General features: G+C 55.4%; 2 protein-coding genes across 3 annotated transcripts; one reads left to right on the top strand and one right to left on the bottom strand.

Annotated features, from left to right (window-relative positions):
* Positions 1-5,670: 5,670 nt before the first annotated feature.
* On the top strand, positions 5,671-8,229 carry LOC114793682 (protein CYR61-like). The gene is made up of 4 exons (XM_028985779.1): positions 5,671-5,878; positions 6,198-6,584; positions 6,820-6,998; positions 7,214-8,229. Exons 1-4 carry the CDS (start codon positions 5,692-5,694, stop codon positions 7,517-7,519), a joined length of 1,059 nt encoding a protein of 352 aa, XP_028841612.1. The 5' UTR covers positions 5,671-5,691; the 3' UTR covers positions 7,520-8,229.
* Positions 8,230-8,929: 700 nt separating this feature from the next.
* Positions 8,930-11,569, bottom strand: LOC114793672 (ATP-dependent RNA helicase DDX39A-like). Of its 2 annotated transcripts, XM_028985770.1 has the most exons (10): positions 11,512-11,569; positions 10,921-11,168; positions 10,719-10,846; positions 10,367-10,643; positions 10,163-10,281; positions 9,919-10,050; positions 9,704-9,813; positions 9,473-9,617; positions 9,244-9,391; positions 8,930-9,170 (listed from the first exon to the last, which is right to left on the bottom strand). In XM_028985770.1, exons 2-10 carry the CDS (start codon positions 11,123-11,125, stop codon positions 9,154-9,156), a joined length of 1,281 nt encoding a protein of 426 aa, XP_028841603.1. In that variant the 5' UTR covers positions 11,126-11,168; positions 11,512-11,569; the 3' UTR covers positions 8,930-9,153. The 2 variants fall into 2 exon arrangements, with proteins under 2 accessions (XP_028841603.1, XP_028841602.1); XM_028985769.1 differs by having other exon boundaries at positions 10,367-10,846.
* Between the last annotated feature and the right edge of the window lie 50 nt (positions 11,570-11,619).

The raw sequence follows: 11,619 nt of genomic DNA, 5'->3' as shown, positions 1-11,619 counted from the left end.
ACCGAGCGGCGCCCCCTGGTGTCGGGCGGGGGGAGCGGGGCGCCACGTCCGCTGCTTATAAAGCGGCCTGGAGCGTTTTCCTACTCCTCTCGTTATCTGCAGTTCCACTTCACTACTCCACATAAATATACACGCAAGACCCTGACGGTTCGTTTAGGTTCATATAATTACAATCCGACTACCATCGTGTCCCTGAGCAGGATTCTTAACCCCGAGTGTCTGTCCCCGTCACTACTGACAGTAAGGAGCTCTGGATGAGTGCGTCTAGTAAATACCGAAATATAAATAAATGCTGTAAATTTGTTTTTCTCGCGTATTTTTGGACGTGATCTGGCAACAACACGTGAACGCGCATCGTGCACGACGTGTAAAATGTGTCCAGCTGCTCCTCCTCCATCTAATAATCGCGCCCGCCTGCGTCACGTGACCGGCGTGATGATCGATTATCGCCCGTCTTTCATTATTGATGGAGGGGAGAGGAATGAAAGGTGGAGCAGCTTTTCATGTGCGACAGTCGCCAGGAGGATGAAAGGGGGAGAGAGGAGAGGATCTGTGCGCCAGGGATGACAGGAACAGAGGCAAGTTATTCTGTTCATCCATATCCATCCATCCATCAACCTGTTTCTGGCTCTCTGTACATTGAATTATGATTTTGTAATATTACACATACAGCTAAAAATGATGTTGTTAATGATTCTAAACTAATTCCATTTATTCCTAATCCCTTTGCTCGGGACTATGGGTCTCAGATGGAATAAATCCTTTCTCTCTTCCTTGGAGGATAATTTGACCAAATCCATAATAATTCCATAATCAACAACCTGTTTATGTTTTAACCTCCCAGTCTGACTCCTCTTGTTCTTTTCACTTCGTTTCTCATCTGAATAAGGTGTTTGGTGCACGTTTTTTCATCATCTTTTCTGCCTGCCTGTAATATTTCCTCTCTACAGTCATCTGTAATATTCTACCATGTTGTAGAATTCATATTTTGCTTCTGATCCACTCTCAGACCCTGAAGAGTGAGATGTGAGACCCCTGCAATGGGTCAGCCTCCCCAGGACTGGACGTCCAGGACCCGGATCAGAGCCACCAACTGCTGGGTCGGCACCAGAGTAGACGTGCAGGACTGGGGACCAGAGGGAACGTTCCGGCCCGAGACTGGCCTCCGTCCTCCGCCCGTTTTCCGCACCATCGGCCTGACGGCCGGCCTGCCCCCGCACCGGCGCCTTCGCTCCATCTTCCACAGATCCTGCGCCGTCCTGCCTGCTGACGGCCATGACAGCACCCGGCTGTGGACACGGACCACGCCCACCGACTCGGCCCCAGAAGAAGCGAGCGAGGACACACCGGCCGTCCTCGTCAACCGCCACGACTCCTCTACTACCGGCATCCTTCTGAGGGCCCCGGCTAAGGGCCCCGCAGGACCCCGCCGGAACAGCAGCGTGTTTCCTGAAAGTGTCCGTGTTCCGGAGGGCAGGAGGTCCGGACCGGGAGAGACCCGGACCGGGACTGTAGGACAGACCCGGACAGAGAGACCGGGAGAGACCCGGACCGGGAGGCCGGGAGAGACCCGGACCAGGACTGCGGGACAGACCCGGACCAGGACTGCGGGACAGACCCGGACAGAGAGACCGGGAGAGACCCGGACCGGGAGGCCGGGAGAGAGCCGGACCAGGACTGCGGGACAGACCCGGACAGAGAGACCGGGAGAGACCCGGACCGGGAGGCCGGGAGAGAGCCGGACCAGGACTGCGGGAGAGACCCGGACAGAGAGACCGGGAGAGACCCGGACCGGGAGGCCGGGGGAGACCCGGACCAGGACTGCGGGACAGACCCGGACAGAGAGATCGGGAGAGACCTGGACCGGGAATGCAGGACAGACCCGGACAGAGAGACCGGGAGAGACCCGGACCGGGACTGCGGGACAGACCCGGACAGAGAGACCGGGAGAGACCTGGACCGGGACTGCAGGACAGACCCGTACAGAGAGATCGGGAGAGACCTGGACCGGGGGACTGGAAGAGACCTGGACCGGGACTGTGGGACAGACCCGAACAGAGAGACCGGGACAGTCGGAATGGGAGTCAGGCGTGTGCCGGTGGCTTCACACCCTGCAGATCCAGGAGAAAGAGCAGCGAGTCCCCGCAACGGGCGGGAAAGGGGCGGAGGCAGCGGCACATCACAGGAGGAGAGACCGACGCCCACACTTCCTGCCGCCCATCGCTCAGCGGGACTTCTCGCTCCTGGACGTGCCGCTATTCCTGCCCGAACACTCTCCCCCACCCTCGCCGCGTGGCTCTGCGAATGGACCCCTCCTCCCGCTGGACGTCCCGCTCCGGCCACGGAAATAACGCCGTCTTTTCATTCTGGAATAACAATTTACGGGCGAATTTTGGACCAAAAATAAATCAGTTCAGAAACACTGATCAGTGGGCGTGGCATTCTTCTCTTACTGGCACATGGGACTCTGAAGAACCAGCAAGTTTATTAATAAGAACCTAAATACTCGACCCCATTGGAGGAAATATCATATATAAATACTGTATTTATGAAAATATTATAAAATACAGAGACATACATATATATACATATATATACACACACTCACACACTACATATGAAAAATATATGAAAGTGAAGTGACATGTGTCCTCTGTATTTAACCGTCACCCTTTGGTGACAGTGGGCACCATGACAGGCGCCCGGGGAGCAGTGTGTGGGGACGGGACCTTCATCAAGGGGACCTCAGTGGCACCTTTAATGATGATGTATAGTCTGCCAGGAGAGGGGTTTGAACCCACAAAGAAATGCGTCCATTGGATCTTATGTCCAACAGCTTAACCTCTTGGCCATCCTCATTAGAGACCTGCATTGGCCAGGAACACACAGTCCATGTGCATGTGTATGTGTGTAGGTGTGTGTTTGTGTGCATATATTGGTGCACAAGGTTGTAAGTGTGTGTGTGTGTAGGTGTTTGTGTGTGTGTTTGTGTATGTGCGTGTATTTGTGTGTGTGTGTGTGTGTGTGTGTGCGTGTGCATATATTCGTGTACAAGGATGTAAGTGTGTGTGCGTAGGTGTTTGTGTGTGTATTTGTGTGTGTGTGCGCGCGTGTGTGCATATATTCGTGTACAAGGATGTAAGTGTGTGTGTATTTATGTGTGTGTGTGCATATATTCGTGTACAAGGTTGTAAGTGTGTGTGTGAGGCAGGCTGAACACACGGCCCTCAGTCCTCCTCGCCGTTTGTGTGTTTGCGCCCCACCAAACAAACAGGTGAGCGGAAATTGCCGGGATTTCTGGGATGTCTGTGGGGGGGCGGCGGCGCTCTGGGGGGGGAACAAGAGCCGCTATTTCTGCGCCACCTTCGGAACCCGCGGTTCTGACCCCCGACCCGGTTCCACCTGCGTAACGCCAGCTGCCGGCCCGACCCCGCCCCCCCGGGGTGTGGCCGGCAGTTCGGCCGCATAAAGCCGCCCTGTTCCTCCCTCGGCCCGTTCTGTTGACACGGGGGCAGCTTTTCATGTGAACGCTCACTGTAAATTCATCCATGTTTGGTCCTCTGTCTGTCGCACGAGGGACATGGTCCTCCCGGTCGCAGGTTCTACCGTCTCCGGAAAACGGTCCATCCGAGCGGAGTTCCAACGGAATGCAGAAGAAGGTGCGAGTCCTGTTGGGGCATTTACCGCATTCACCAGACGCCCTGATGGGAGTAGTGACAGGGACAGTCCCCCCGGAGACACCGCTGAGGTTCGAACCTGGGACTTCATCTTACAGCGTAGCCACACACACACATCCAGCATGTGAGCTGCAGCAGGTTCCTCCCGTCGTTCTCCTCCTTCTCCAGGTGTGTTTGGAGAGTCAACAGTGAAGTTCCTGTTCCAGGATAAAAATAACCGTGGACCGTAACGTCCTCTCTTCCTCTTCTCTGCGTTTTCTGTCCCTGTGGCTCAGGGGCTACACCTGTCCCCGAGACGCAGTCCTTCTTCTGGTCTTCTTCCAGCCTGTCCTGCATGTTCAGACTGCGGAGGTGAAAGGTCAAAGCCTGTTTGGAACAGTAATACGCAGTAAAATGATTACGGCCAGTAAAATGCATACCTCAGTGTGTGTGTGTACAGGGCGTGGCCATGCAGGGTTTGGTCCTGGCCAGGCTGGAAAGGACGTGCTCTCCGATGATGAATCATTAGTGTCAATCGGGGTGTCAACTGTAGGGCCTGTCAAAGCCCATTGAGACATACTGTATGTGATTATGGGCGTTATAAAAAATAAATGTTGCTGCAGCAAACAAGTTTTTGGACTGAAAAAACAGCATTAGAATGTCCATGAACAGACCTCTATATGTTTATGCGTGTGGAAATTTGCATCCATTGCCTTACATCAGAAAATCCCACTGACGTCTATTTTAAAAAGGGACGCATTTGCACGCATGCAACATGTCAGCGTCACGTCGTCACCTAACCTGCGAGTGAAGCGTCGCTTTTCCTGCCATGTCAGGTCACCCCAGCCATGACCAGCTGAACTGAACTGGTCATTTCATCCTGAAGACAACCAGGTGGCCTGGATAAAATGATTGTTTTTGTTTTCATGGTTTAAATGCAGCAGCTGAGTTATGGGCCTGAGAAGACATGAAAGTATAAATAATATTTTTTATTCGTAGATAAATAAATACACACCAAAGGGCAGCTCCTCTTCGGAATGTAGTAACTCCGAATTTTTATGAATGAGCGCATTCATATGTGACCACGCCCCCTTCGGAATGCCCTGGCCGGGCGCCGGCATTTTAATTGGCCAGCCGGCTCCGAGTGGGCGGGGCCGCGTTTACAGTCCGCGGTGCAGTATAAAAGCGGAACGCACATGAAAGGTCCGTCACTAAAATCCCAACGGAGCACAGTTATTAACACACAAACCTTGTGAACACCGCGCTGCCTGCTAGGATTATTGCAAGGCCCGGGATAAACCTTTCTCTGTTATTAACACTGCACCCGTGGCGGGATTTCTCCTTTCTTTTTAACATTTCCACGTCAGCATGAGAGAGTTATCGGGACCCGCTGTGTTTGTTGTGCTTGTCTTCCTGTCAGTAAGTCTTTTTTTTTTTTTTTAACGCTTTCCAGTTGTGAATTGCCCTCTGTTGCCAGGTCCAGGTGTCATTAAGCGATTTCCTCTCGATTCAAGTCATGACTGAGAACTTTATACAGATTTGCAACACGAACGTACGCTAGTGTTGAAATTAATATGTTGTTACGTTAGAATAGTGAAGGCAACTGAATACAAAATCCTAGTCAAGAAAAGTACTTTTTGTTTAGATCTGGCAACACAGCCCCTTGGTTAATTTAAGCGGTTTTTAAACGCAGTAAAGCAACAGTAGAGTATTGTTTTTTTCGGGGTTGGCGGTTTGTGTGCATTGACGTGTTCTAAATGTATAGCCCACTAGTGATGAACAATCTCCAGATTAAAACGATGAGAGGATGAGAGAGCTACAATTTTCCACATCGACTGTCCCAAAATAGACAAGTTATCCCCTCCAAACTCCCCCATTTCCAGCTGGGATGATGGCATGACCTTCCACTGACTTGTCTCGGATGTCTGCTGGGTGGTCGGGTTCGTGTGCCGGTGCTCTTTGCAGTTATTGTGCGAAACGTACGGGATCTCGTGTCTGGTTTCTGTAGGCGAGCGACGGCTGCCCAGGCGTGTGCATGTGCCCAGCGGCCCGGCCTTCCTGCCCCCCGGGGGTGAGCGCCGTGCCGGACGGCTGTGGCTGCTGCAGGGTCTGCGCCGCCCAGCTGAACCAGGACTGCGACGCCATGCGGCCCTGCGACCACCACAAGGGCCTGGAGTGCAACTACGGCAACGACGTCGGCAGCACCCATGGCATCTGCAGGGGTACGTAGTGCGACGGCATGAAATCTCCTCATTAGGTATCAAAAAAACCCAAAACGGAACCTGTAATTCATGCAGAAATGTAAACGTGGGCTTCTAATAGCCTGACGACCAGCGGTTTGGGGATCGAGAGCCACGTTCCTGCCGAGCTGTATAAAGAGGGCTATGTGCCGGGGGTAACACACTCGCCCACGAACCCCACTTACTACCATGGTGTCCCTGAGCAGGACACTTAACCCTGAGTGTCTCCAAGGGGGGACTGTCCCTGTAACTACTGACCGATAATGGCGTAAATGTAAATGTATTTTTCTCCGTATCGCAGCCAAGCTGGAGGGCAGATCCTGCGAGTACAACGGCCGAATGTTCCAGAACGGGGAGAACTTCCAAGCCGGCTGCAAGCATCACTGCACGTGCATCGACGGGGCGGTGGGCTGCGTGCCCCTGTGTCCCAGTCCCCTGATCCAGGCGTCGCCCTCCTGCCCCGCCCCGCGCCTCGTCAGCGTGCCGGGCCGCTGTTGCCCGAGCCTGGACTGCAACAAGGGCTCCTCGGCGGTCCCTCCGGTCTTCCGGCGTCCGGAGCCTCCTCCGTACCACTACCCCCCTCTCCACCCGTACCCCAAGCCCCACAAGCCCGGAGACGCCCTGAGCAACGCGCTGGTGGACCACGAGAAGACATGGGACAAACCGGCCCGCTTCAAACACCGACCAGGTGAGACGGCGCCACGTTCCCGCTGCAGCCAGGAGCACAATCAGGGCCTCTGTGACGCGTCCCGCTTCGCCCAACACACCCCTCTCTGTGTGCCCGTCTTTTCCACCGGTCCCCCGTCCGCCAGAAGTCCCACACAGCACCACCTTCGCCCCGTAGTCGCCTTCTCCGCGCGTCCATGAATGCCGCTTGTTGTCTAGCTGTCTCGCCGTGACCCTGTCCTGTCTTTTACGTCCAGCATGGAGGCGGGAGGGGAGGACATGCGCCGCGCAGACAACGGCCTGGTCCCCGTGCTCGAGGAGCTGCGGCATGGGCGTGTCTTCGCGCGTCACCAACGACAACGTCCAGTGCAAGCTGGTGAAGGAGAGTCGCTTGTGCAACGTCCGACCCTGCGGCTCCCCGTCCACCCCGGTCCAGGTAACCAAGGTTCTTCCCAGCTCGGTCCCGTCCCCACGAGAATACGTCCCCCTCTACGCCTGTATGCGGCGCTGTAACTTGTCATTACAAATGTGCAGCGTCATCCGCCATTGTTTGGGGTTAAAGGTCAGATACGTTCCATTTTCGAGGAAACCGTTCTCGTGTGGACGGGGACTAGACCTGCGGGGTAACCCGTCCCTGTCTTCTCTCGGCAGGCGGGGAGGAAGTGCTCCCGGACCCAGAAGGCGCCGGAGCCCCTCCGCCTCCGCTACGCCGGCTGCCGCAGCGGCCGCCTGTACCGGCCCAACTACTGCGGCGTGTGCGTGGACGGCCGCTGCTGCTCGCCGCGCCGCACCCGCACCGCCCCGGTGCGCTTCTCCTGCCCCGACGGCGGCCGCTTCCACAAGGCCGTCATGTTCATCCAGTCCTGCAAGTGCGGCGGCGGCTGCGGCCACCTGAACGAGGCCGCCATGTCCCCGCAGCACTGGCTCTACGGCGACACGCACAAGTTCAGCGACTAGCCGCCGCCGTCCCCGTCTCCTCCCCTTTACAAACCCCCAGTAGAGTAGCGGTCCCCGGCCTGGACCCCAGATAGACGCCCAACGCACCCTAGAACGCAGGGGGACGGTGGACTAGAGCTGCCCGTAGAATAGTGACTCCGGGGTCCCCTGCATGTAAATAGCCACCATTTCATCTCCTCAAACCAGTGGCAGGACACGCTGGGACACCCGTCCAGGCCCGTACCAGCAGAAGGAAAGGGGGGGGCTCACTGGACGCCGGCGGAGACTCGGTAGGTGCAGCTTGTGTTGGAGGAAGGACGTGCGGCGCCCGAGCGGAGCAGGAGACCCTCCAGCGAGGAACTGGCCTGGTCCCACAGAGGTGGTGGGACTAGAGCTTCTGCTGATCCTCCGATTCCAGTCGTACTTGGCCCCACTGAGACTGTTATCAAATGGGTCCGCTCTGAATCATGGGATCAAAATGTTGACTTCAGCCAAATTACAATTCTGACTTTTGGGGAGGGTGGTGAGGAACCCCATAACCCTGACGTGTGATGCACAAAATACATTCTAAAGCAGAAGAAGACACAAACTGTAAATCTACCAAAGTGGTAGGAACCCCAGTCGTTCTTTTTGTTTAGTACCTTGGTGGCCTTCAGGTTTGTCCTTTGGTGATGTTATAGAAGTTGTTCAAAGTGATTCCATCCTCATTAAAGAGAAGGGAGTAAACGGTTGGACTGGCACCAAGACGGTGGTTTTCCTGAGAATCCTGACTTAGTGAAGTGATTGTCATTGTGAAACACCGAAGCACACGGTGAAACGTGTCCTCTGTACATCACCCTTGGTGAGCAGTGGGCAGCCATGACAGGCGCCCAGTGAGCAGGGTGGGGTGGATCAGGGTGATCAACCTTTACTGGATTTTAGTTTGAATTATGAAATTCCTTTTGATTCCTGGGTCACTTTCACAGGGTGGTAGTAGCCTAGCGGGTACCACACCCACCTATGAACGCCCCACTTACTACCATCGTGTCCCTGAGCAGGACACTCGACCCTGAGTGTCTCCAGGATGGACACCATCCCTGTAACTACTGATTGCAAGTCGCTCTGGATAAGGGCATCTGGTAAATATTGGACCACTCTCCATTTAAATAAAAGTAGTTGCTTACCTTCATCATTCAAAAGGTTTTAGAGAACAATCCACCAATTAATGAACTAGAAATAATGCTACACACACTAGGAATTGCCACAAGTTAAGGCTAATTATTAATAAAATAGTAATTAAGTGTAAATATGACCCATTTCTACAGAACACACGTTGTTGTTGTACGAGTTGCCGGGGGGGACGAGGTTCTGCACGTGGGTCAACAATTTCCAAAAGTACGAGCTGCTGCAGAACTTTTTAACCTCCAGGAACACGAAGAGACCACAAAAACGTTGAAATTGTATAAAAACGTTTAATTCCATCAAAACGAAAGCCCACAAATGCTGACTAAATTAAAAACGGAGTCTCCGCCTCCCCTAACAGAGTAAAAGAAAATAAAAACAGCAGGAAACAGGAACACACACACACACACACACACAGAACTGGAACCGCGCCGCGCCCGGGCCGAGCGCCGGGGCCGAACGTCGGGGTCCTCCGCGTCCCGCTCCTCCCGGCTTCACCGCGACTGCTCGACTGCACACAGACACGGCGCACATTACAGCAGGCCACTTCCACGCGGGAGCGCGCTCGGCCGCGCCGCACTTACTGTACGTAGAAATATCGATCTCCTCCGGAAGCTCCGACACGTTGACCTCGAAGCGGTCCTGCACGTCGTTCAGAATTTTGGCGTCCGTCTCGTCAGACACGAAGGTCACCGCCAGGCCCTTCGTGCCAAACCTGCCGGCACGGGCCACCTGGACAGAGGGGCGGGGTTTAGACACCACGACCCGGCCCAGGCGGGCAAGACGCCACAGGTTCAGAGGTCACGCGCTCACCCTGTGCAGGTAAGTGTCCGAGTCCTCCGGCATGTCGTAATTAAACACGATGTTGACTCTCTCGATGTCCATCCCTCGACCAAACAAGTTGGTGGCCACCAGGATGCGCCTCTGGAAGTCCTTGAACTGCTGGTACCGCGACAACCTAGTTGTAGGTGGGGACACGAGGGACATGAACACCTGACTCTTCCCGCCTAAAACTGGCAGGAACGAGATGAAATTAGAGCGGACCTCTCTTCCTGGGTCATGTTCCTGTGGATGGCGATGGCAGGGAAGTTCTGCTCCACCAGCAGCTGGGACAGGGCCATGCAGCGCTGCACCGACTTGACGAAGATCACCACCTGCAGGAGGACCGGGGGCATTACAAGACCAGAACGTCAGTCCTTCACTGAAAAAAAAAAAAAAAAAATGGAGTGAGTGATCGGGCCAGCACCCTCATACCGCACCTGGTTAAACTCCAGGACGTCCAGCAGGTCGAAGAGCTTGCGGTTCTTCTCGCTGTCCTTCAGTTTACAGTAATACTGCTGCAGGCCGTGCAGAGTCAGCTTGGTCTCGTCGTCCACAAAGACCTCCATGGGCTGGAGAGAGAGAGAGAGAGAGAGAGAGAGAGGACTCATGAATGCTCGGTCGTGCATCTAAAGAGCACTTCAGCGCGAAACAAGCGAAGCAGAAGGCGGCCAGACATCTTACATCCTGCATGAACTTGCGGCAGACCGGGCGAATCTCTTTACTGAGGGTGGCGCTGAACATCATGCACTGCTTCTCGTGAGGGGTGAGTCTGAAGATGTCCTGAACGTCACGCCTCATATCTGGACAAAACGGGAGGGGAACCATCATGAAGAGACGGCAGGAGAAGCCGGCGCGAAACCAGCCCGAGCGGCGAAGGACACTTGCCCAGCTGCTCCAGCATCTTGTCACACTCGTCCAAGACGAAGTGCTTGACGTTCTTCAGGTTGAGCGTTTTGTTGCGGATCAGGGCCAAGATTCGGCCCGGGGTGCCCACCACGATGTGGGGACAGTTCTTCTTCAGAACGTCCTCGTCCTTCTTGATGGGCAGGCCGCCGAAAAACACGGCCACCTTGACGGTGGGCATGTACTTGGAGAAGCGCTCGTACTCCTTGCTGATCTGGAAGGCCAGTTCTCTTGTGTGGCACATGACCAACACCGAGACCTTGGGAGGGGACGGGAAATAAACTTTAATATACAGGCAGGGACACGCGGGACGCGGTAAACGTAGAACACGGACCTGGCCGTCGACTGGCTCCAGCTGCTGAAGGGTGGCCAACACGAACACCGCCGTCTTGCCCATGCCGGACTTGGCCTGGCACAGGACGTCCATGCCCAGGATGGCTTGTGGGATGCACTCGTGCTGAACTGGAAGAGAAGGAAGCGTCGTGGACTCGCCGCCTGCGGAGCAGGCGCGGCGGCCCACGGCGGCGCCACCTTACCCTCGGACGGATGCTCGAAGCCGCAGTCCACGATGGCCCGGAGCAGCTCGGGCTTGAGCAGGAAGTCCCGGAAGCCGGAGCTGTGGATGGAGACGTAGGAGCCCTTCACCTCCTTCCCGGCCGGGGCCGCCGGCTCGGACTGCGCCTGCGCGTCGTCGTCGTCCTCGTAGTCGAGCAGCTCGTTCTCCACGTCGTTCTCGGCCATGGCGCGGTCGCGGGGTCACTCGGGCCGAGCACAGGAGCCACTACTACGGACACGGGCGGAAAGAGCCGAAGCGCTCCGATCACACAATGGCCCGACGTAAGCGGCGAAAATACACCGTATTTACACCGAAAACAAGCAGTCCAGGAGCTGCGGGAGTTGCTTCTGGTGGTAAAACGCGCGATGAAAGCGACGCGCTGGGGGAAGATTCGAGGTGTTAGCTTTACGCTAGCGCCGAACCCGCTGCCGTTCGAGTGCTAATGAACAAACCTACACGTTTCTCATTTCCGCTCTCCGCTAAACGCAGCACGAAGCGGTGCGTCCTCTAGAGAGCAAAAAAACGAAGGCGTCCGTGCGGAGCACGTAAGTCCCGACGCCGCCAGACTTACCTCAGAACCGCGGGTAAAGTTGCGACTTGCCGGGGCTGCTACAGACCACATGGGAAGGCCCCGGGTTTATTCTACTCGGCCGAAGCTCCGCCTCTTCAACATGCGCCC

This window comes from Denticeps clupeoides, chromosome 7, assembly GCF_900700375.1.
Source record: "Denticeps clupeoides chromosome 7, fDenClu1.1, whole genome shotgun sequence".
Classification (NCBI taxonomy): Eukaryota; Metazoa; Chordata; class Actinopteri; order Clupeiformes; family Denticipitidae; genus Denticeps; species Denticeps clupeoides.
Note: the sequence above shows the minus strand (reverse complement) of the source record. Positions and strands in the feature narration are given on the sequence as shown.

Bases quoted from the DNA above. Each gene is read 5' to 3' on its own strand.
- LOC114793682 (XM_028985779.1), top strand. From the start codon at position 5,692: ATGTGCCCAGCGGCCCGGCCTTCCTGCCCCCCGGGGGTGAGCGCCGTG. The intron at 5,879-6,197 runs GTACGTAGTGCG...TCCGTATCGCAG, and splicing joins CACCCATGGCATCTGCAGGG to CCAAGCTGGAGGGCAGATCC. The intron at 6,585-6,819 runs GTGAGACGGCGC...TTTTACGTCCAG, and splicing joins CCGCTTCAAACACCGACCAG to CATGGAGGCGGGAGGGGAGG.
- LOC114793672 (XM_028985769.1), bottom strand. From the start codon at position 11,125: ATGGCCGAGAACGACGTGGAGAACGAGCTGCTCGACTACGAGGACGAC. The intron at 10,847-10,920 runs GTAAGGTGGCGC...CTTCTCTTCCAG, and splicing joins CTTCGAGCATCCGTCCGAGG to TTCAGCACGAGTGCATCCCA. The intron at 9,618-9,703 runs GTCCGCTCTAAT...ACCTACAACTAG, and splicing joins AACATGACCCAGGAAGAGAG to GTTGTCGCGGTACCAGCAGT.